This window comes from Cavia porcellus, unplaced genomic scaffold (genome assembly GCF_034190915.1).
Source record: "Cavia porcellus strain 051 isolate PalLab524CR breed Dunkin Hartley unplaced genomic scaffold, mCavPor4.1 scaffold_4, whole genome shotgun sequence".
Lineage (NCBI taxonomy): Eukaryota > Metazoa > Chordata > Mammalia > Rodentia > Caviidae > Cavia > Cavia porcellus.
In genome coordinates, this window is record NW_026947487.1 from 83,707,413 (window position 1) to 83,730,253 (window position 22,841).

The following is a 22,841-nucleotide window of genomic DNA, read 5'->3' on the forward strand; positions in this document are numbered from 1 at the left end:
GTACCGATTAAAAAAAAAAAAAGACACCATTAATCTTATAACCCATCATTGTTTTATGTACTATAAGGAAAAAATACTCCTATGACATGCAATCAATTGTATTATATAATCTAATTTCAGAAGTTTTAAAAAGATGTTTGTCTTAGTAAGCGTGTGAAGGGATGTTCATGTAAATAAAAACCACAATGAAATACTACCTCACATCCATAGGATGGTTCTTATAAGGAAGGAGAAACAGAAAATAGTAAGTATTGGTGAGGATGTAGAGAAATGAGAACATTTGTGCCCTGCTGGTAGGATGATAAACTGGTATACCTCTTTTTGGGGTACAGCATGTAGATTCTTCAAAAAATTAAAAATAGGATTAGCATATTATCCCAACAATTGTATCTCTGAGTATATACCCAAAAGAGCTGAAGCAGGGACTCAAAATATTTGTACACTCATGTTCACGGCAGCATGATTTACAAAAGGAAGGCAAATCTGACACATCACAGCATGTATGAGTCTTGAGAACATTACTCTAACTGAAATAAGCTAGTCATAAAAAGACAAAACTGTATGATTACACTTGTAAAAATTACTAGAGCAATTAAATTCAGAGATAATATGTAGAGTGGTGATTGCCAGGGGCTGGAGAGAGAGAGAAAAAAAAATAGATAAAATGTTTTACAGTTTAATGGGTACAATTTCAGTTTTGCAAGGTGAAAAAGTTTTGGAGATGAGTCGTGGTTTAGATGATTACCCAGCAGAATGAATCTGCTTAATGTCACACTTTAGAATGATCATTTTTTTGTGTATTTTATCCCAATTAAAAAGTTTTTAAGTGTCTTAGAATCAATGAAATAGTAGGAATATTGCAACCAGTTTTCAGTAAACTCTTTAAAAGATCATTTTAAAAATAGATTACTGTTGCTTTATTTATAGAGAAGTGGTAGGTTGGGAGGGGTGCTTTGTATTTATTTTAGGCTTTCAAGGAAATTGCGTTCTTTAGTTTCATGTGGGTCATTGCTCTCTGCTTCCCCTGGCAGACCTTCGGCATGGCTGAGGAGTATCATCGAGAGTCAATGCTGGTCGAGTGGGAACAAGTGAAGCAACGAATTCTGCATACACTGCTGGCGTCAGGAGAAGATGCCCTTGACTTTACTCAAGAAATTGAGGTAGTTTACTTACAAGAGATAAAATAAAAATAAAAATGTGAAGCCAAAGAATGTTTAGTTGGCTAGGGCATTCTGCGCAGTTGATCAGCACCCACCCATGCAACCCTTTGTTCACTTGGCTTGAATTCTCAATACCTCATTTGCTTGCATTTCCCTCCAGTATTCCTGGCTGCTGCTTCGTAGTATGTTGTGCTGAGATTTTCACAGACTTTCTGACCTCAGCACGTTGGGCTTAGTCTCTGACTTCTTTTTTCAGGCTTAATCAGTGCTCTATTGATTTTAAACTTGTGACTTTAAACGTTATCTACATCCTGAAGATTCTCAAATTTAAATAAAAAAACCTGAACCCCACAATTATTTACTTATTTTTAAGTACTTTTCTTCTTGGATATCTCATAGGCATCTCAAGCTAAATATATCCAGAATCAAGTCATGATAGGAACTCTTGCTCAATCCACCTTTTTTCTTTTCTCACAGAGGCCCTCATCTTTATAAACGGCAGTTCTAATTTTTTGCTTATTCAGATAAAAAACAATCTCAGATTCATTTCTGTCATCTTTGTGATTGTTACACTTCAATCTGTCTCACATGTTGGCAAATCTACTTAACCCTATCTTTTTTTTTTTTTTTGGTCTTTTTTGTTTTTATCGGTACCAGGGATCGAAACTTAACCCTATGTTTAAAGTATGCCCACAATCTGCCACTCCTGACCACATCCACTGTTAACAATTGAATTCAGACCACTATCATCTGTTGCTTGGATGGTTGAATTAACTTCCTAGTTGGTCTTGAGTCACTAAATTTGGCCTATACTTATGGTCGAAAATTTTACTTGACTTCCAGGAGATGGGGATTATTGGGGCCATTTTACAAACTGCCAGCCACACTGGTTTCCCTGTGTCTGATCTTGTGTACCGCTACAATCTAACCACAGCGGTTAGAGTAATACACTAGTAGACAGTTTAGATTTCTGTCACTGCACTATTCAGAGCCTTCCATTGATGCCAGTCTCACTTGCAGTGAAAACTAAGGTTTTCACCATGACATGTAAATTTAAATGACCTAGTCTTATTGCTAAGTTTAATCCTGTATTAGTGCCCTCCAACTCTTGTTTTTTGGTGTTTGGGGTTTTTTGTTTGTTTTTTGGAAGGTTTTTTTTGTGTGTGTGTGTGGTACTAGGGATTGCATACAGTGCCTAACACGTGTTAGGCAAGTGCTATACCTTTGAGCTACATTCTCAGACCTTTTTTAAAAAATGTTTTTTAACTCTTTGAGAAAAGGTCTCATTAAGTTGCTCAGGCTAGACTAGAACTTGTGATTTACTTGTTTCAGCCTCCCGAAGTAGCTGGGATTGCTGGGGCATGCCACCATGCCTTGGCTTGTCCGTTGTCCTGGTTCCAGCTATCCAGGCTCTTGAGAGGTTCTTTGAATGACATGGCATTCTCTTGAGAATGTTCTTCCTAAACAACTTGTGGTTATTTCCTGATTTCCCATTCTTCCAGTGTTGACCCTGTACCATCTTAATGAGGCTTCTTCAGACTCTCTTTTTTCCTTTCTTTTTTTTCCTAAGTCCTTGATATTTTACACATTCCTTTCTTCCTTTATCATTTATTTACTTTATTTTTTTGGTGCTGGGGATTGAATCAAGGCCTTTTAGCACTTGTGTGTACAATAGTATGTGCTTTATATTTTTGTATTGTTTTTTTAATTAGGTTTTTTTGTTTTTTGAGACAGAGTCTCACTATGTAGTAGAGGGTGATCTTGAACTCATTATGTAGCCCAAGCCGGCTGCAACATTTTTGTTTTACGTATTGTCTGTTTCTCACAGTACATCGCAAGCTCTATAAAGGTAAGGATTTTGTTTGGTTTATTGCTGTATATCTAGTACCTAAAAGAGTCTCAAACACAGTAGATGCTTAATAAATATTTACTAAATGACTAATTTGGCTCTGGCTAACTTTGTACCTAACTAGAGTATCAGAGAAATGGTAAACCCAAAAAAAAAATTTTTTTTTAGAGTGGGAAAAATAGTCATAATTGCAAGTGTTTATTGGCTATAGTGCTGAGTTGAAGATTTTTCGTTTTTAAAAACTAAGTTAAAAAAAAAAACAGTGCAGTTATATGGATCAAGAATTAATGCTGTTATTAATTCTTATTAGTGCATGTTTGTAATCTCAGCACTCGGGAGGCTGAGGCAGGAGGATCATCGAGAGTTATAGACCAGCCTGGGCTACAAAGTGGGCTCAAGGCCAGCCTAACTACACAGCAAGACTCTGTCTCAAAAGGACAGAAAAAGAAAAAAAAAAAGAAAGAAAGAAAGAAAAGAAAAGAATTAAACCAAATTCCCCATTCCTTTGTCTCTTGGTCTCTTCCATTCAGTAATCACTACTTCTTTGTGGGAGGGGGGCAGTGCTAGTGATCAAGCCCAGGCTTTCGTGCTACGTGTAAGTACTGTACTAGCCCAATTATTACCACTTTCTTATATTCTTTCCAACATTTCTAACATTTTGTATAAGTAAAAGTATATGAGACAATGTGTCCCTGAGTCTTCTTTCACAAAAGTTAACCATGTGTTCTGTTTACATCTTTCCTTTTTCCTCTTTGTGCTCTGAGGATCTGCCCTTTAAGGGATTTTGAGGCTGTATCTAGCATCAGCAGGAAAGAGTATCTTGTTTTTATCTGTAATGTCTGCCTTTGGGCCTGCCATACACTTAACCATCCTGGTCTGGGGGAGTGGACAACCCTGAACTTCAAATCCTGGTTCCAGTGATGACTAATTCTGAGGCTGTCCAAGTTTATTTGACCCTGGAAACCCTCAGTTCTTCACTGGTAAAATGACATTACCTGGGCAAATCAGTGATAATGTGAAGGACTGGCCTATAATGGCGGTTCCATACTGTTATCCTTTAAAAAGTAGTCTCAGATAATTTGGAGGTGGAGATGAAAAATGTCAGTATTACAAAAGTGATGTTAAGTATTTTTTAGGAGTATTACCAGTGCTTCCTCATACTTGAGTCTTTTTGCCAGAACTTGTTCATGGGTGGCATCCTTTTGTATCCTGAGATAGGAAAACCAAGGCTCAGTGAACTATGCGATGTGCTAGTGGGGCCCAGCACTTACGATTCCTGGACTATCGCTCTGTTGAAGTGTGGGTCAAAGAATGGTAACTTGGCAGTTGGGGTGCCTGCAAATAAGGTCACACATTTTGTCTCTACAAATTTTCTCCTGATTCAAAAAAGTTATTCCAGTAAATTAGTTCCCAAATAAATAGATGCCAAAATCTTATTTTGAGAAATTGCTCCTGGAGGACCCTGTCCTATATTTCTTAGACACATAGACTTCAGATTCAAATCAGAGTCTGACAAAGAACTAGAGCTAATGTAAAAGGCCCTTGAACAGCCTAGTGTTTGTAACAAAGTGATTCTTTGTAATGCTGGGCAACTAATTAGAACAACTCATAGTTTAATAAACTTTATTTTTTAAAAATTGTGTTACTAGGTTGTATTCTGTATAGGGATTTGGAAGTAATTATAAATTGCAAATTAGATGTTCCTTCTTGATTGCTTTTCTCTTAAAAATAGACCCTTCTATTTATTAGAGTCTTCTTTCTTTGACCTCCAGTCCCCTTGGAAAGAAGTTTTTAGTACCTCATTATTCGGTTAGGACACCTAACACAGTGAATGGCATTGCTGCAGAAGTTGGCAGGTAATGGAAGCAGGTCTCTCTTCAGGTTATCCAGGGAATTACCACTTTATGGAAACTTCTAAGTTTTCCTATTGCTTTAGCTTTTTTCCTGAAGTATAACATGCATATAGAAAAGTGAACAAATTATACAACTTAATAAATTACCACAAATGGAATATACCTAGGTGAAGAGAGAGAACATTCCCAGCACTCCAGCCATCCCATTGGTACTTCTTTCTTATCTCTAATCTTCAACCAGCAACAATGGAACTACTATCCTGACTTACAACATCAAAGAGTCGCTTTGCCTGTATTTGAATTTTGTGGAAATGGAGCACTCATAATATGTACTCTTGTTTCTGGCTTCTCTTGTGTAATGTTCTATATTTTATTACATGTAAACCACTCACTTTCTTGACTGAACAGTATTGTTACAGTTTGTTTATCCATTCTAGTGTTAATAGACAAATGATTTCCTGTAATGATTCTTATTAGTGTGTCTTCTTACCAGTAGTATTTAAAAATTCCATTTGTCTCATTTCCTTGCCACACATACTTGGTGTTGTCTTTTTGAGTTTAACTTTTCTGAATCTGTGTGGAGCTCTGTTTTTAGAGGCTTTCTTCAAAGGTGATATTATCTCCACTTAGTCCCCCCTGTGCATAAAATACCACGCAGTGAAAAGGCCAGAAAACAGGCTTTGGAATTCAGCAGCCCTTAGATTCGTGAACCTGAGATCCTCATTATGAAAAGCCTTTCCTGAGTAAGTGTGGTAAGGAACGTAGAACGTATGTAAAGTCCTTCACACACAGAACATACTCTGGACATTTGAGCAGTATTAGTGTGACTGTAAGTATTTGATAAGTTTTATCTTAGTTTACTTATATTCACCTGAAGCTTTGTAAGGTGTTTGTCAAGTACTACTAGGAATGAAATATCTTTAGGCATAAAAGAGGAGCTATGATTTCATGTACAAATCATACTCTTTTCTGGGCATCTTACCATCAAAAATAAATTGTTAAAATCAAACCAAAGTGCAACCACAAAAATAGATTTGTAAAATCAAACCAAAGATCATTAGGTAGAAAGCTTCAGATCATTTTGAGTCTACCTTAAATTTGAAGGAAAATGTCCAAATTTATGTATTTAATATAAAAAGGGGCTTAAGCCTTTAAAAAGTTCTTTTTTTAAGACAGTGTCTCACTATGCAGTTCAGAAAAACAAAACTTTTTTAAAACAAAAATGGACAAAGATAATGATGGTTTCTGAACTCCCTCCCCAAAGCCATCCGGTAACAGAAGAGCAAATATTAATATTTGTTTCTAGAACGTTTTAATAAAGGAAATGACAGTTCTATAGTATAAAGGAAATTTTGGAAACACCCTTAGGATATTATTGAAGAAAGATTATAACTAGGAAAGAATATTAATAACTTTCTCAGGGTACAGTCTGAATAAAAATGATATACTTTGAAACAAGACTTATGGTTAGAAACCCTTGTATCCTGGTTCTTGCCTCTTGTCAGCTTTAGGAAAAGCTTCCTTACTTGTCATGGATTACAAGACAGGATAGAGGGCTTGAGCTGCATGGGATATCTTTAACGTGTTCATATCAGGACCATGCATGCATGCCTATCCTATTAGGTACCTTGAACCATGAAGTGGGACTGTCGCATGCTGCCTGATGTAAGTACCATTGTGGTTCAAGCCCCTGATGGGAGAGTCTTGTGTGTACTGCCCATGGTTCAAGCTGGTGGAAATGTGTTAATTAATATGTCTTAACCAACTTTTAAAATAGTATTTAAAGGTAAACTTAGTTAACCTCAATACAGTCTGGTAACTGTATTGGTGTTGGATGTAGTCAATGGGTGGGTGATCCCTTATGTATTATTTAGAAAATAACTCAGCAAGCAATAGGCTCTCTAGTAACTTGTGCTTTAAATATAGATAATGATATCATTGCACTCTGTGATATGTGAACTGTTCACTGTATGTTGAACAGCATCTAATTTTGGTAATGGACTTAATATATTTCATCTATTTAGTCTCACATCTTTCCTACACTATTAACATCTTTGAGATCAAGATATGTCTTAAATTCAGTAGTATTTGACTGCATGTTTTCTGTCCTACTGGTGTATATTCTTATAATAATAATGTATGAGATTTGATGAAATACAATAAAGTATAGAGTGACAAAAGTTTGAATTTGAAAACCCCAGAATAGACAATTCTAAGCTATATTTTGTGATTCTCTGGCACTTTCCTAGGAGTTGGGACTAGTTCACATTTTGGAGTTTGAGTAGGATTTCAAGAATACAAATAATTCAGCTCAGTAGGTCTTTCAGTTTATCATGTTGTATCACACACAAATACCTTCTGATCTTGTGCACTTTTTTTATTAGTGTGTGTTTGTGATGCATAGTGAGTACATTGGTTGTGGGGATTTGGTGCATGTACATACCACATCCTAATTCTTTATACCTCCTCCTCTTTCGTCTCTTCCTGCTTAGATCCCATTCCAGTGCAAAAAAGATCTATCTCCCAATTTCCTATTATCTTTTACTTTACTCTTATTTGTATTCTGAATGTCTCATAGAAGAGGAAACCTTATAATATTTAAGCTTATGTGTGTGATTGATTTCACTTAACATGGACTTAAGGTACATCCATTTTTCTACAAATGACCCAAATTTATCTTCATAGCAGAATAATATTCTGCTATGAAAAAATATCATATTTTCTTTATCCATTTATCTGTGTTTTTTAAAAATTAAGTTTATTGGTACATTTTAGCCATACATAATGATCATATTCATCATAGGGAATTTGTACCTGTACACAATATGTTTTGATTCTCTTTTTTCCAAATTCTCTCTCCTCCCTTTAACTCCTTGCCACACTATTTACAAAACTTTGTTTGAATTTTGTTTTCTTTAATCCTTTTTTCCTTTTCTTTACCCCCCCCCCCCAGTTTTCCTTTCCTTTTGTACAATTTTTCCCTGTTTTACAATGTTTATTGTACATTTTTGTCCTTGTTTGTTCTTTCAGTTTCTCAAATCGGGGAGACCATATGATGTTTACCCAGATGAGTCTGACTTATTTCACTTGATAGTATGGTCTGAAGTTGCATCCATTTACCAAGAAGTTTATCCTTCTTTATGGCAGAGTAGTACTCCATTTTCTAAAAAAAAAAAACCTCACATCTTGTTTTATCTATCCTTCAGTAGATAGGCATCTGGGTTGTTTTCAGTATTTGGCTGTTGTCAACTGTGCTAATATAAAGGTGAGTGTGCATGTATTGCTATGATATAAAGCTTTTAATTCTTCTGGGAAGATATCCAGAAGGGGAATAGATGGGTCAAATGAACCTCTAATCCAAGCTTTTCCAGGAATCTCCATACTGATTTTCATAGCAGTTGTGCCAGTCTACACTCCAACTAACGGTGGAGAAGGGTTCCTTTTTCTCCACAGGCTTTCCAGCATTCGTTATTGCTTGATTTCTTGATGATAGTCATTTTTCAGGAGTGAGATGAAGTGTCAGCATTGTTTTAATTTGCATATTTAATAACCAGTGATGCTGAACTTTTTTTTTTTTTTTTTTTTTTTGCTGCTTATGTTTCTTCATCTGAGAAGTATGTTGTATTCATCTGAGATGCTCATTTTTGGATCAGGTCTTTAAATTTGGGAGGTCTGATTTTTTTTTTTTTTTCAGTTCTTTATATCTTCTAGACAGAAGTCCTTTGTTTGAAGGATAACAGGCTAAATTTTTTTTTCACACTGTGGGTTTTTTCTCTTTGGTAATTTCTTTTTATTATTTGCTGTGCAGTCAGGGTTTTGTTCATGAAGGCTTTGCCTCCACTTGTCTTCATGAGTTCTATATATTCTCTGTTCCAGTAGACTTAGTGTTTCTGTTTTAATATTTAGATCTTTGATCCATTTGTGTTGACGGACAAACAGGCCATTTCTAAGAGTTAGCTATTTGGAATTGTGCTGTCAGAAACATGGGTACTCATGTATCACTTAATTTAATGCCTTTAACACTTTAGGAAGATAGCTAGAAGGGGAATAGCTGAGTTGAGTGGAATTTCTATTTTTAGTTTTTAGAGGAATCTCCATACTGATTTTGATAGTGGTTGTACCAGTTTATATTTTTACCAACAACACAGAAGGGTTTCTTTTCTCTTTCAGCTTTTCCAGGAATTATTATTTGATTTCTTCATGATAACTATTCTTTCTGGATTAAGATGGAATCTAACTATTGTTTCAATTTGCATTTCATTCTGTCAGTTGTTTCCTTTGCTATACAAAAGCCTTTTAATTTGATATAATCCCATTTTTTGACTATTGATGGAGGTTCTGCTTAGAAAGTACTTGCCTACATCTATGTCTTCAAGAGTTTTATCTGTTTTAACTTCCAGCATCCCAAGCGTTTGTCTTAGTATTTAGATTTTTGAATCATTTGATTATAATTTAGTACGTGATAGGAAATAGGGGTCTAGCTTCTGTCTTCAGTATAAGGATAACTGGTTTTGCCAACACCATTTGCTAGCAAGGAGACATATCTTTCCTCCTGAATATATTTTTAGCCCTTTGTCAATGATCAGGTGGTTGAATGTCTAGGGTTGTTTGTATATCCTGTCTTTTGTTCCATTGATCCACCTGTCTGGTTTTGTGTCAGTACCATGCTATTCTTGCTAGTGGAGCTTTGTAATATAACTTGAAATCTAGGATTGTGATGCCTCCTGCTTTGTTTTTGTTATTCTGAGGGTTGCTTTTGCTATTCTGAATCTTTTCTGGTTCCATATGAATTTTAGGATTATCTTCTCTATTTCTGAGATGAACGAGTACTGTTAACATTTTGATTGGGATTGTATTAAATCTGTGTATCAGTTTTGAAATTACTGCCATTTTGACAATGTTAGTTCTGTTTACTCAGCAATAAGACATATCTTTCCATTTTCTTTTGTCCTCTTTGATCTTTTTCAGAGTACTGTAGTTTTAATTGTAAAGGTCTCTAACTTCTTGGTTAGGTTTATTCCTAAGTAGTTCTATCTTTTTTTATTGTGAATGGTATTATTTTCCTAACTCCTTTCTTGGTGGCTTCTCGGTGGTACACAGGAACACTCTTGATTTCGTGGGTTGATTTTATATCTTGCTACATTGCTGAATTTGGTTATTAATGCTGTGGGTCTTATGATTGCAAATACTGATAATTTTACTTACTCCTTTTTTATATATTTTTTTTTCTCTTGACTGTTCTGGCCTATGGTACAAATACTATGCTGAACAAGAGTGGTGATAGACATTTCTGTCTTATTCTTGATTTTATAGGGGAAGTTTTTGGCTTTCCCGCATTTAATATGATGTCATACATGGCCTTTATCAGATTGAGACAAGGTCTTTCTTTATTTCTTGAGGGGTTTTTATCATGAATGGATGTTGAATTTTGTCAGAAGCTTTTTCTGTAACTGTTGCTATCATGTAGTTTTTGCCTATTTATGTGAAGTACTATGTATGTTGAATTATCCTTACATCCCTGAGATGAAACCTACTTGGTCATAATGTATGATATTTTTAAAGGTTTGTTACATTGTTTGCTAGCTTCTTGTTGAGGATTTTTGCATCTATATTCATTAAAGAGATTGACCTATAGTTCTCTTTACTAGTATCTTTCTGTGGTTTGGAATCAGTAATGCTAGCTTGCAGGAATGAATTTGTAAGTACTTCCTCCCTTTAAATTTCATTAAAGATTTTGAGGACTATTGCTGTTATATCTTCCCTGAAAGTCTTGTAGAATTCGGTGATGAATCCATGAAGTCCTGGGTTTTTCTTAGTTTGTAGGTTGGTTTTTTTGGTTTGTTTGTTAGTTACTGCCTTAATTTCAGTCTGTTACTGGATTTTTCATAATTTTTACTGGTGTGCTCTCTGGCAGCATATACAGAGTTTTTAGTGTCTTGGTTCCATTTTGGTAATTTATATGTGTCTAGGAATCTGTCCATTTCTTGAATGTTCTCTTTAATTTGTTGCAGTACAATTTTTTAATAGTAGTTACTTTTGATTTTCAAGATTTCAGCAGTGTTAATTGTGATTTTTCTCTTTTTTTATTTTTAGTTGCATTGATATGAATCTGTTCTGTTGTTTTGTTTGTTTCAATTTTGTTAATTTCAGATCTCTGATCTTTGTTTTCCCTCCTACAAGGTTTGTGTTTGTACTGTTACTTCTGCTTCCTGAGGTCTTTTGAGCTCAGTTTTTCTTTTCTTTTCTTTTTTCTTTCTTTCTTCCTTTCTTTTTTTTTTGTTTGTTTATTTCTTTGAGAAAGGGTGTTGCTATGTGGTTTAGGCTGACTTTGAAATCAGGCCATTCTCCTGCCTTGGCCTCCAGAGTGCTAGGATTATAGGCATGTGCCACAACCCAGGCTTTATCTTTTAATGTGAGCATTTACACAGTAAATTGTACTCTTATGACTGCTTTTATTATGTTTCATAGTTTGCCAGGGATTTAGCTCAGCAGTGTAAGTGCCTGCCTGGCAAGTGTGAGGTCATGAGTTTGATTCCTGGTATTTAAAAAAAAAAAAAAAAGCATAGATTCTAGTACGTTGTGCTGACATTATCACTTGATTTTAGTAATTGTTCAGTTTCTTACTTGATTTCTTTCATGATTCATTGAGTATGTATAACTATGTTATTAAATGTCTAGGTCTTTCTAAAATTTCTGTGTTTTTTTTTTTTTTTTTTGCAGTGGATTGCTATAATCCTAATTTGATTCTTTTGTATTTATTCAAGCAGGCTTTGTACACTAGTATGTACTCTGTGTTGCAGAAAGTTCTGCTGAGAAGAATTGTGTATTCTGTTGTAGTAGGGTAGAACACTGTAGCTATCAAGTCCGTTTATGCTGTAACTTTCTCCTAAGATTTGGTTCAGCTCTGATACTTGTTGATCTTTTGTTTAGTTGATCTCTTTGTGAAAGTAGAGTATTAAAGTCGCCCACTATGATTGTGCTGGTTTGATCTTTTATATCCAGCAGTGTTTTGAAGTTAGGTGCTTTGCTACTTGGTGCATATATATTTACAATTGTTATCTCTTCTGGTTGAATTGTTCCTTAACTAACACTGTATATAGTGAACTTATTTGCCTCCTTTGAGAATAAAATTGCTACACTTGCTTTCTTTTAGGGGGTATGGTTCATGGGTTATTGTTTTCCATCCTTTAATTTGTAGTTTGAATTTGTTGAATGGAACAGACTGCTGGGTTGAGTAGGTTGGGTTGGGTTGGGTTTTATGTTTTGTGTTTCATTTTGTTTTTCTAGTCTGCCAATCTGTGTCTTTTAAATGAGAAGTTGAGACTATTTACATTAAAAGCTATTAATGAAAGGTAGACTTATTCCTGTCATTGTATTCTTTTTCTGTTGCTGATTCCTTTAATTTTCTCTTTGTTTAACTATTTACCTCTTAATGTTTCATTCCATCTGACTGACTTTATTGGCATTTTCTGTCTAGGATAGTCTTGGTATTTGGGGGTGTGGTGCTGGTCTGGTGTTTATGAATAGTATTTTTGTTATGGAATTAATTTTGTAAGAGTTTTGAAGGATATATTAATCTGAGTTGGAAGTTGTTTTATTTTGGGAGTTGAAACACTTTACACCAACCTCTCTTGGCCTTGAAAGTTTGTGTTGAAAAGTCTGCTGTAATCCTAATGCATTTATCTTTTATAAGTAAGTTTTTGCTTTTCTCGGGTAGATCTTAACATTGTTTTTGTTGAACATCTGGGATTTTTTTACTTTGTTGTGTGTCATGGGAAGTTTTCTTTTTTCATCATAAGTATTTGGCATTCTTTAAGCTTTGCTTATGTGTATGTTATTCTTTCTCCATACTTGTGATTTCTGTAAACAGATTTTTTATTCCATGTGTACAGCCATCTAATTTCTAACTCAGTCTTGAGTTGGTCTTAGGATCCTCTAGTAGTTGTTTGATAAACTTTTCTTATTCTCTTGATATTTGAAAGTTTTCTCAGTAAATCATCATTTTCATTTTGTCCTCGATTTTAAAACCCTGTCTTTACCTCAGTATTATGACTTGTGTCTAGATGTACCCCCGTCACCTCAGACGTGGCTGAATCTAGTGTGTGTGATGCTGAGATTAATTCATGGTGCGATGCTAGGGTCAGGGGCACTAGAATTAAAAGTGTGAGTGCTATCTGCCCTAAGTAACCTGGATAAGATACAAAGGATGGAGAGCGTTGTGGTCATCCCTTACTTGCTTTGCTACCTTTTGCCTCCCATGAGTTTCTTCTTTGCAATGTCTGTCTGCCATGCTACTCTGCCTTGGAGCCACCTGACTGTGTACCGAAACCTCTACAAAGTGTGAACTAAACAAATCTTTCTTTCTTGTTTCCAGTTGGTGGTTTTTATTTCTTTGATTTTTTTTCCTTCTTCCCCTAATAGTACTAGTTATATATAGCCAAATACTGTAATTTGACACTTTGGTTTCATTTTGCTCACCTGAAGCCTAAATGTTCCACTTTCTTCTTTCTGTAGTACAATATTTTCTTTTTATTCTCTACTTATTTTGCAAGGAGCATTCATTACATTCCTTCTCCCAGTATATATTTTCCTGGGGAAGAATTGTATTCATTCTTAGATACACCTTGCGCCCTAGTAGTTGCTAAATACAAGTTTGCAGTTCTCTCCTACCACATTCTTACCTGTCCTGAGAAGCTGTTTTGGGAACACCGACTACTCTGAGGAGCTCATTCCAGTTTTGTCTCCAGAAGGCTGTTTGTGTGTCTCCAGGCTTCTGGTGAGGACCTCTTTTCCATTCTGGGATAGCCCTCCTATCTTCCCTAACTTTCTGGTCTCTGATCCCTTGTCCTTTTATCCTATGCTGTTGTCTTCACCATGGTTTGGATAAGCCCTGATGCAGATAAACTCAGAGGTTGAAGGCATTGGAATGTTACTTCCACACAAGCATAATGACGCCCAGTTTCCCTGCCTCTGGGCAGCCTGGGCTATGGAGTTTCAGCTGAACATTTACCAGTTCCTTTGCTCAGGAATGTGCATGTACATATCCTGTGGATGGTTAATTGACTTTGTGTGTGCTGAAACAGGAGGTTGGCCAAGGGCAGCTGAAGGAGAGGGAATTTTGAAAAATCAGAGCATTAGACAAAATTAATTTACATGGAAATTTGAAGCTGAAAACCAACTGCTTTGTAAATGGACAGTTTAAAAAATTAGACTTTTAGTACCAGAAAATACTTCTCAAGGCTGTTCAAGGATAGGTCAAACAACCATGTCCTTGCAGAAATGCTGTAGTCCCATTCTCTTTTCCTTTTCTCCAACTAGGTTACCAGATTTTGAGTGTTCCATTCTTTAAAAAGACTAGGATCTTGGTTTTCCAATAGCTCTTTTCTAGAAAGGTGGTTGTCTTATGCAACAGTCCCGACCTAGTGTTACTGCAGACACTCAGAATGAAGTCTAGAAGTAGAAAATGTGCTGGTGGGAGTTTCTGTTCAAACAAAGAATAGAATGTTCCTTGTAGAAAAATAAGAGAAGGCTTTGTACTCAGCACAAAATAAAATATTTTATTTTAGGTCATATTACTGTATTGTCTGTATCTGCCCATTGTTTAGCATATGACTTGTTCACATGCTCATTATAATTGTTTGTTTGTGGCTTACAAAATAATGCCACAGGTGGCATTTATTGACCATGTGGTAGGCACTGAACTGAGGTCTCTCTGGTTATTCCTCACAACAGTTTTAGTATAGTAAGTATAGTTGACCCTCTGTGTCTTTGGGTTCCACATTCATGAATTCAGTGAACTGTAGATAGCAAATAATCCATGGGGTTGGGGTTGTGTCTTTACTATAAACATGTATAATATTTGCTTGTCATTACTCCCCAAACAGTACAGCCCAACAACTATTTTATTACATTGTAGTAGATAATGCAAGTAACTTGGAGGTGATTTCAAGTATATAGCAACGACTATAGATTATTTGCAAGTATTATGTCTTTTTATTTAAAAGTATCTGTAGATTTTGGTATGTTCAGATGGTCTTGGGACTTACACTCTATGAATACCAAGAACAACTGTAGTATTTCTCTCTGCATTTAATCTTTATCACAAATTTATGTAGAGGTATCATTACTAACCCCATTTTACAGCTGAGTAATCTGGAGCTTAAAATTGATAAGCAGTATGCTCAAGGTCACATAGCTAGGAAATGGTGGAGTATTTTTCATCATACAATCTGTCATTCAGTGATGGCTGTCCTGGGGAAGTTGCCCAGTGTGCCCCAGCAGGCGGGTTGGAGTAATGGCGAAGAGTACAGTGAGCTGGAATGTGGGTTCAACCCTTGACTGCACTGATACCCTGCTGCAGGCAGCCTGGGCCAATTGTTTCACCTTTCCATGTCCCTTTGTATGAAATATGTATAATTAAAATATGTATTTTGCAGAGTTATGGAGTTAATACATGGAAATTCAGACAGTGGCAAATAGTAAATGCTCTATCAATGTAGCTCTTGTTATTATTTTAGTGTACCACTATGTGTAGCACGTCTACTTACTTTAGGCTCACCATCATTTTGGTCATCACATTTGTATTCAGAGTTGAAAGAAAGGGAGAAAACTGAAAGGTCAGTCCAGGCTCTTTCTCCCTCTTTACCAGGAAAAAATGAAGCTGTCTCCAAATGTTTGCAGACTTGCCTTTTCATCTTATTGGTTAGAACTAGGGCACAGGGTCATTCCTAGCTGTAGTGTTGTGTAGAGGCCACCTCTTAGAGCAACTTGTTTGTTTTCAGAGACTTTGCAGTCTAATTGATATCACCTTGGGTAGTTTGAAATCTGCCGCAGTAGTATTTATGTTACAGAAACCAGCAAATGCTACGTGTCAGATCCCCTTCTCCTAGAGCCAATTGTTAACTCTATGATGATCTGAAAGGGGGCAGGAAGTAGAGGTTAGAGTTAGAGATTATGAATGGTCATTGGGTCAACCAGCCTGCAGCATCTATGAAGGTTAGTAAACTATTTATGTTTAAGCTTTACTAATACCAGTGATTAACTGTTAGGGGTCTGAGCTGACAGAGAACAATCAAGGTTACCTAGGACAAACCCTTCTTTTCACTGACAGGAATCTGAGGCTCCAAGTCCGTGTGCTTTACATTACACTGGAAAACCAAGTAGTGAGGGGGCTCTCCTGAAACCTGCATGTCCTTGAGAGTGGATTCATTCTCTAGAACCAAGGGTTTAAAACCCACCTTTCGGAAAAACTAATCAGTAGCTATTGTCTAAGTGTAGATTTAAGATGAGAAATATCTGAGCCAGGTGCTGTGACCCTATAGACCGTGTTTTCTTAGCTGCCTGATATACAATCAGTGGAAGCAGGAGGCACACTGATAAAACTTCATTGATGTGAACATGGAGAGAGATGAGGTAGAGAGAGGCTTAAGATTAAAACCAAATGTCAGTAGGATGTACTTTTCCAAAAGTAGTCATTGTGTCATTGATAGGGCTTATCCAACTTTGCATTACTTTTTAATTAATCTAGGCCTATGCCTGGTCTCATGTGTTTATGGCTAAGAGTTTCATTTTATTGGAACTCTTGGGACCTACACTCTATGAGTGTATTTGGTTCTTTGAGACACAGTCTCCCTGTAGTTCAGGCTGACCTTGAAGTCATGTAGGCCTGAGGCTGGGCTTAATTTTGTGATGACACTCCTGCCTCAGCCTTCCAAGTGCTGGGATTACAGACATACACCAACCACCATGCCCTGTTTAAGGAAAGTTTTAAGTAGGAATTAGACTTCTCATAGCTGTGTTACAAGGATATGTTTATATGATTTTTATTTCTTCACATGCCTGAGTACTGTTCTTAACTAATTCTGGATATGTTTTTATCTAAAGCCAAGTTACATCACCGATGTGGGACCCCCTGGTCGAAGTGCTATGGATGCTGTTGAGATGGCCTATGCCCAGCAGGTGAGTATGCTCTTAAGAAGCTGTAATCCAGGAAATTCTTGAGAGCCTCTGAGAAGTTAAGACTTAATGTGAAAGTCAAACTCTAAGGCAGGTTGAGTTTTCATTGAGAGCACTGGCTAATATTTTACTACACAGGCCATTGGAAAATTCTACCAAATTGGGTAATAGAATGACTCAGATTTAATGAGGAGAAATTGAAATCTGTCCTCTACACTAATCAGGGCATCCTGTTTGCATTGTTAGCAGGAGCTGCATGTACAGTAAAGCCTCGAGTAGCTGCTCTGCATAGTAAATGTAGTTCTATAATAACTGAGTTAACTGTGAGCTATGGTGTGAGCAGAAGTCCTTTCACGTCTTGTTAAGAGCAAATTCCTAAATGCTTTTTGCCCTAGTAAGCATAGTGTACTGAATGCTACTTAATATCATTATTGTCTTGGCGAAGCTCCTGATATATTGGGGTCATCCTTCTGGCTGTAGATTATGACCACACAATAGTAAGGGGGTGTACTGAGGTTCTCTGTGGTAACCACAAGCTTTCTATTGGATTGTAACTGTCCTGAGGACAGGGTACACTTGGGGTTGACTTTTTGAATGAAACAGTACCAGATGACTGTGCACTTCATTATAATTTGCCATTTTCTTCCACAAAGTATCTAGAAGGAAAAACATTCCTGTTGCTTGAGCTGAGTGCGGTGGGTTTCCTTCCTTTTTAAGATCATTCCACATGAGCAGTAGCCAAGGAACATGTCTCAACCATTACCAACTCCCATGACTTTACACACTGGAGCCACTTGCAGCTTTCAGCACTACTCACGTCCTTTTTCTTCTCACCTAGAGTAGGGCTTGGAGGCAAAAACTGATGGCAGCTATGGAGGGTAACAAAAGGTTGTAAAACACTGTTTGACCTTGTGTTCTTTAAAAGAGGTCTCTGCCTTCAGTTGCCAATTAATTAAGTACTGGAGTTCTGCCTCAACTAAATACCTGGCAGGCTCCAGGTATTACCCAAAATCCCTTTCCTATTCTCTGTTGAAAGATATTTCATAAATGCCTTTTAAAGTCTTTCTCCTTTACCATTGGCAATAGCTACATGTACCATTGCTATTAATAACTCCAAGTGGCTGAAGCCAGCTTCAGCTTCCTACAGGCGGGTTCACCCTCTTTCCAACTCCTTGGTTTACCACTGGCCTTCATTTATTTCCATTATGCTCCAGTTTTTAGATCTCTCTTTTCTGACACCTTTCCCCCACCCACAACACACTTTAAATTTCAACCTTCATTATGTGTGTTATTCCCTCTATTGCCATGCCACCAAGAGTTCAGGCCTAATGAAATTATAAGCTTCTGAAGAGAGAAGCTTGATATCTATAAAAACTAAAGCTTAAAAAAAACCCTAAATCTTCATAGCCTTATGACACATGTCAGATGTCTGTGTTGCATGGCCATCTTCTCCAGTGGAAGCCTATATACTTAAGCATGTATCTCATATTGAACATAGTACCTGTGATCTATGAGGAGGGGAAGGCCCCTAATAAACAGTCATTGAATAAAAAAGCACTTGTAATTCAAAACCATTTTATTTAATCTTTATAAGAGTTCTGAAAGCCATGTGATATTGTCATTCTCCATTTTTTTAAAAGGACATTTTTACCTAGAGAGCAGATTCTTTCTAGGAGATACAGGTTTTCCAGATGTGCAATTGCTATTTCAACACAAGTGGAGGCTGTGTTACTCAGTCTGTGAGCCCTAAACTGAGACTGACCAGTCGCTGGCCAGAATTCCACCAGACTTTGTCATGGTTCTTAGGAAGCAGTGACCAAAGCCCTTCCATTGTCCTTGCTCCCTTCTCCCTGCCTGTGGTTTTCCTACCCAGGAACAACCTGCTTTCATTCATCAGGTGTTTGGAAAGCTCTGGTAGTAGTTACCTTTGGTGTATTGCTCACATCTGACACAGAGCTGAGGCGCTAGCCAGTGTGGAGAGGGAATAAAAGCTGGTGGAAGCTTCTACTAACCATTTGCTGGCTTCAGAACTGCTTCAGGAGATCTTTAAAAAAGGGAAAATAGAAATTGTGCCACTTAACTTTCTTTCCATCATTTCAGATTTATATCTATAATGAGAAGATTGTCAGTGGACAGCTACAGCCCAACCTCGTGGACCTCTGTGCTACAGTGCCCCGCCTGAATGATAAGGTATTGCTCACTGCTAACCCAAGTAGAAAAGTGGGGTCTTGTGTTCGGATGGGATTAGCAGCTTGCTGACTTGGCTGAAGTGTGCTGAAGAAACTGTTTCATGGAATAAAATGTTAACTGTTCTTCAGAGTTTTCTTTTAAATAATTTTGGAGTGGTGTTTTTGATGATTATTTTTCCCCTGTGTATTTTCAAAATGTCCAGCCAGGGTCAATTAGTAGTCACAAGTGTTCTCTTTGAGTTGTCTTTGCTTTGAAATCCTGTCAGCCTCTGTCTCTCTGCTCAGCAGTTTTCTGCATAGACAGAGAAAGGGGGCCGTTTAAGGAATAACAAATTGAGAAGATGATTCACACCTGCCAGCCCCTTGAATTTGACTTGGATGGGGTCTTTTTAAGCATTCTTTACATGCCACTCAGTCCATTTCTCTCTCACACCCCATCCTGGCCAATTTTTTATTTGCCTCCACTGTTTATTCCTGGCCAATGTTATGGGGAGGACAATAAAACAGGGTGGATGAATGGGTAGATAGGTTGATAGGTGGCTATTGAGAAAGAAAAAGAAAAAGGTTGATAGGTGGCTATTGAGAAAGAAAAGAAGAGGGAAGACCGCTATTGTAGAAGCAAGAACCCACACAGATTTTATGTTACAGTTTTTCCAAAATGTATGCAATTTTGCAAATAGTAAAAAGCAAGGCAGTAAAAACAGATGAAGAGAAGAAAGAAAGAAAGCATCGACTTTCCCCTCTACCACCCCCGCCCCAGCCACCACATTTAGCTAGGTGTTCTGTAGTTTAATTTTTGAGGGAAACTAGAGGTTTTTTTCTTTCGCTTTGGAAAAAGTGTAAAAGGTATTTCTCCTGAGTATTGCCAAGAATTCAGGGAACACATTTTAAAGGAGAGATTAGAACCCGGAGGGCTCAAGAGGGGGAGGCCCACTGTGTGTTGGTGACACAAAGGAAAGAGTGCTGCTTTTTCCTGGGAGGTGCTTTTGAAGGGAGTGAGTGGGAAGGAAAATGGAAGGCCCAAGGTTCACAAAACAGGGTAAGAGCTGGCCCCTTGGAGAGTTTCTAGAAGGACAAAGCCTATTTAGGTTAAACTCTTTTATTTTAAGCCTTAAGGAATTTAGATAACCTTGTAAGGACTAATATGTAGCACTTGAGTTTAAATTCTTAGCGCTCTGGACAATTATAAATGTATTCAGTCTCTCTTAAGGGATAACCCACTGAGATTCAGTGTTCTTGTTACTTTTGTGTAGCTTTAATTATGTAAGTGGTTATGTCAGGCTTGGATAGTAATTGATCTGAAAACCAACCTGCAGTTGGGGGCTGCAGTCAGTGGGTAGAACCCTGGTGGCTGACAGGGCAGAGGCAAAGCGTTTGCACTGAGTTTGAGCCTGGGGCTCTCAGAAGACATTGGTCTCACACCGCTCCTCACCCTGTCTGCTGTTCAAGGCAGAGTGCTCTAACAACCAAATAAATTCTCTGCCCTGCGCCATTGTCACATGGATCTCATTTATACACAGAACATCTCTGACATGTGGACCATGGTAAAACAAATGACAGATGTGTTGTTGGTACCGGCCGGTGACACCCTGAAGAGCCGAAACAGCTTGGAAGTGCGCATGGATTTTGTCAGGCAGGCCTTGGGATACCTGGAGCAGAGGTAAGGCAACAAAAACACAGTGGGGCTGGCTTTCCAGTCCGCGGATGGCAGCTCTTTCTCTGTCTTAAGCAGTCCTTGGGCTAAGTGCACTGTGACTGATGTAGTGGAAACAGACTGAGCGATGCAGCAAAGTAGTCCTCTCAGAAACACTTCTCACCCAGGAGCACTGTTCTGTTTCTTTTTCTGCTCTTTGTCCCTTAATATGGAGACACCACGATCATTATGCTGTAATGAAGGGGACAATAGTTAGGGCACAGCCACAAGCCCTTCACAACCACCTCCAGTTAGCGAGGAGGTGGCAAAGGAGCCCAGTCACAAATCACAGGCATTAGCAGCAGGGAAAGACCCTGACTCACAGTGATAAACTGAGTCTGGCCAGAGGGAAAGTCAGGCTCCTGAGGTCCCAATCCTGTTTCTTGTATGGTTCAGCCTAAGTGCTTTTGTTTTCTCTCAGCATTAACTTTTACTCCTAGCAATGTTAATGCTTTACTTTGAGAAGGCCTCTTTAACCTAACTTTCCTTCTGGCTCAATTCAATTCATCACTGTGAATCAAGGTCTTTCCAAGCTGCTAAAGCCTATGATTTGTGTCTGAGCTCCTTTGCCACCTCTTGGCTAATTGGAGGTGGTTGCTGAGGGGCTTGTGGCTGTACACTATTGTCTCTTTCATTAGTAGGGCCTGTGCCTTTCTTCCCTCCCTGTGGACACCCCTTCCAGCTCTAAATGGGCCAGCGGGCGTTGTCATCAGTGTGCAACAGACTCTCTTTATTTCTGAGACAGGGTGCTGGGCCTCTTCCTGTTGGCTGGAGAAGTGAAAACCCAGTTGAATGTACTTACTAAATTGCAGCCCTTTGCCACTGGGCCTCTGCACCTGCCAGCAGCCTTGTCATGTGGTTGCCTTTTGTCAACAAAATAATACCTCATTAGGAACTCATATGACTTCCTTGTGTGTAACAGAGGTGATGCAGAGAACAGGTTTTTATATCAAATACTACATTAATTATTAAATCACTACATGAAATGACACCATCAGACCACACTTACTACTTTCCATTCCATTGTTAGCAGAAATCTGAAGCCCCAAATAGTTTTTACCTCTCTAGCCTGGACATAAAGGTTTATAAAATAATTCATTAGAGTTTTTCTGAATTTGTGATGTAATTTGGGGGATACGAACCTTCAGTCATAAAGAACCTAATGTATGCAGTATTATTTACACATTACAAATTAGCAAAATATAAGCTAGAATTTTTTACACCATGATAAAATCTGAAGGAACTTTTAAAATGGTTGTAAGTATATGTTTGCTTTTTCCTTGATAAACCTAATCCTTAACATGGGTGCTCAACCTCACCAAATGATACCAGGCTGCATTCCTTTGTCTTAAATCTGTGTAAGCCACACCATTTTATTATTATTTTGTTCCATTAATTTCTTAAACTGTACTGCTTTGGAGTTTATTGTCCATGGTTATCATAAGCTTATTTTCTTTTTCATTTAAGTAACTCCAGTGGTATTGGTCCCTATTGGTATAATTATCACCTTTTGATAAAGGGAATAGTATACATTAATTGTATTTAGTTTTAAAGTATTTTTGCTGATGCTGTTCTGCTGAAGTTTACATATAATGTTTCTAATATTATAATGTACCAGATATCAAAGTAGACATAGTAAAAAATAAATTTTTGGGGCTGGGGGTTTAGCTCAGCGGCATAAGCGCCTGCCCTGCAAGCAGGCAGTCGTGAGTTCAATCCCTGGTACCGATAAAAAGGAAAAAGACCAAAAAAAAAAAAAAATAAATTTTTATGTATAAGACCAAAAATGTTGGTAAAATATAGAGTTCATCTATCTTTTCCCTGCCACACTCTGAGAGTTAAGTCAAGGATACATATATATATATATATATCCCGTAAGTGACTAGGGCTGCTTCTTTCAACCTAAGACTTTGCCAGCACATAGTTTGTCTTAATTCAGGTTGAAAGATTTGTTTCCACTCATCTTCTATTTTTAAATACTTTCAACGATAGAGAACTCATTACGTTTGTTAAATTAAAATTGTTTCGTTTTCATTATAAAAATAACACAAGCTTCTTTTAAAATCTCGGAAAATGCCAAAAAAGAAGACCTGAAAAAAAGATAAGAGGTCCTCTGCTATATCTTATATCCAGGAAGTCCTT

The 22,841-nt window shown here is 37.4% G+C and overlaps 1 protein-coding gene across 4 annotated transcripts in view; it reads left to right on the forward strand.

Moving 5' to 3' along the window:
- The window catches only part of Nup93 (nucleoporin 93), a 104,684-nt gene that overhangs the window by 66,017 nt on the left and 15,826 nt on the right, over positions 1-22,841 (forward strand). For all 4 annotated transcript variants that reach the window (XM_003472081.5, XM_063247353.1, XM_013154818.3 and 1 more), the window contains 4 exons: positions 1,032-1,160; positions 16,746-16,820; positions 18,918-19,007; positions 20,527-20,666. In XM_003472081.5, the coding sequence (XP_003472129.1) occupies positions 1,032-1,160; positions 16,746-16,820; positions 18,918-19,007; positions 20,527-20,666 (434 nt within the window). The remainder of the gene's footprint in view (positions 1-1,031; positions 1,161-16,745; positions 16,821-18,917; positions 19,008-20,526; positions 20,667-22,841) is intronic.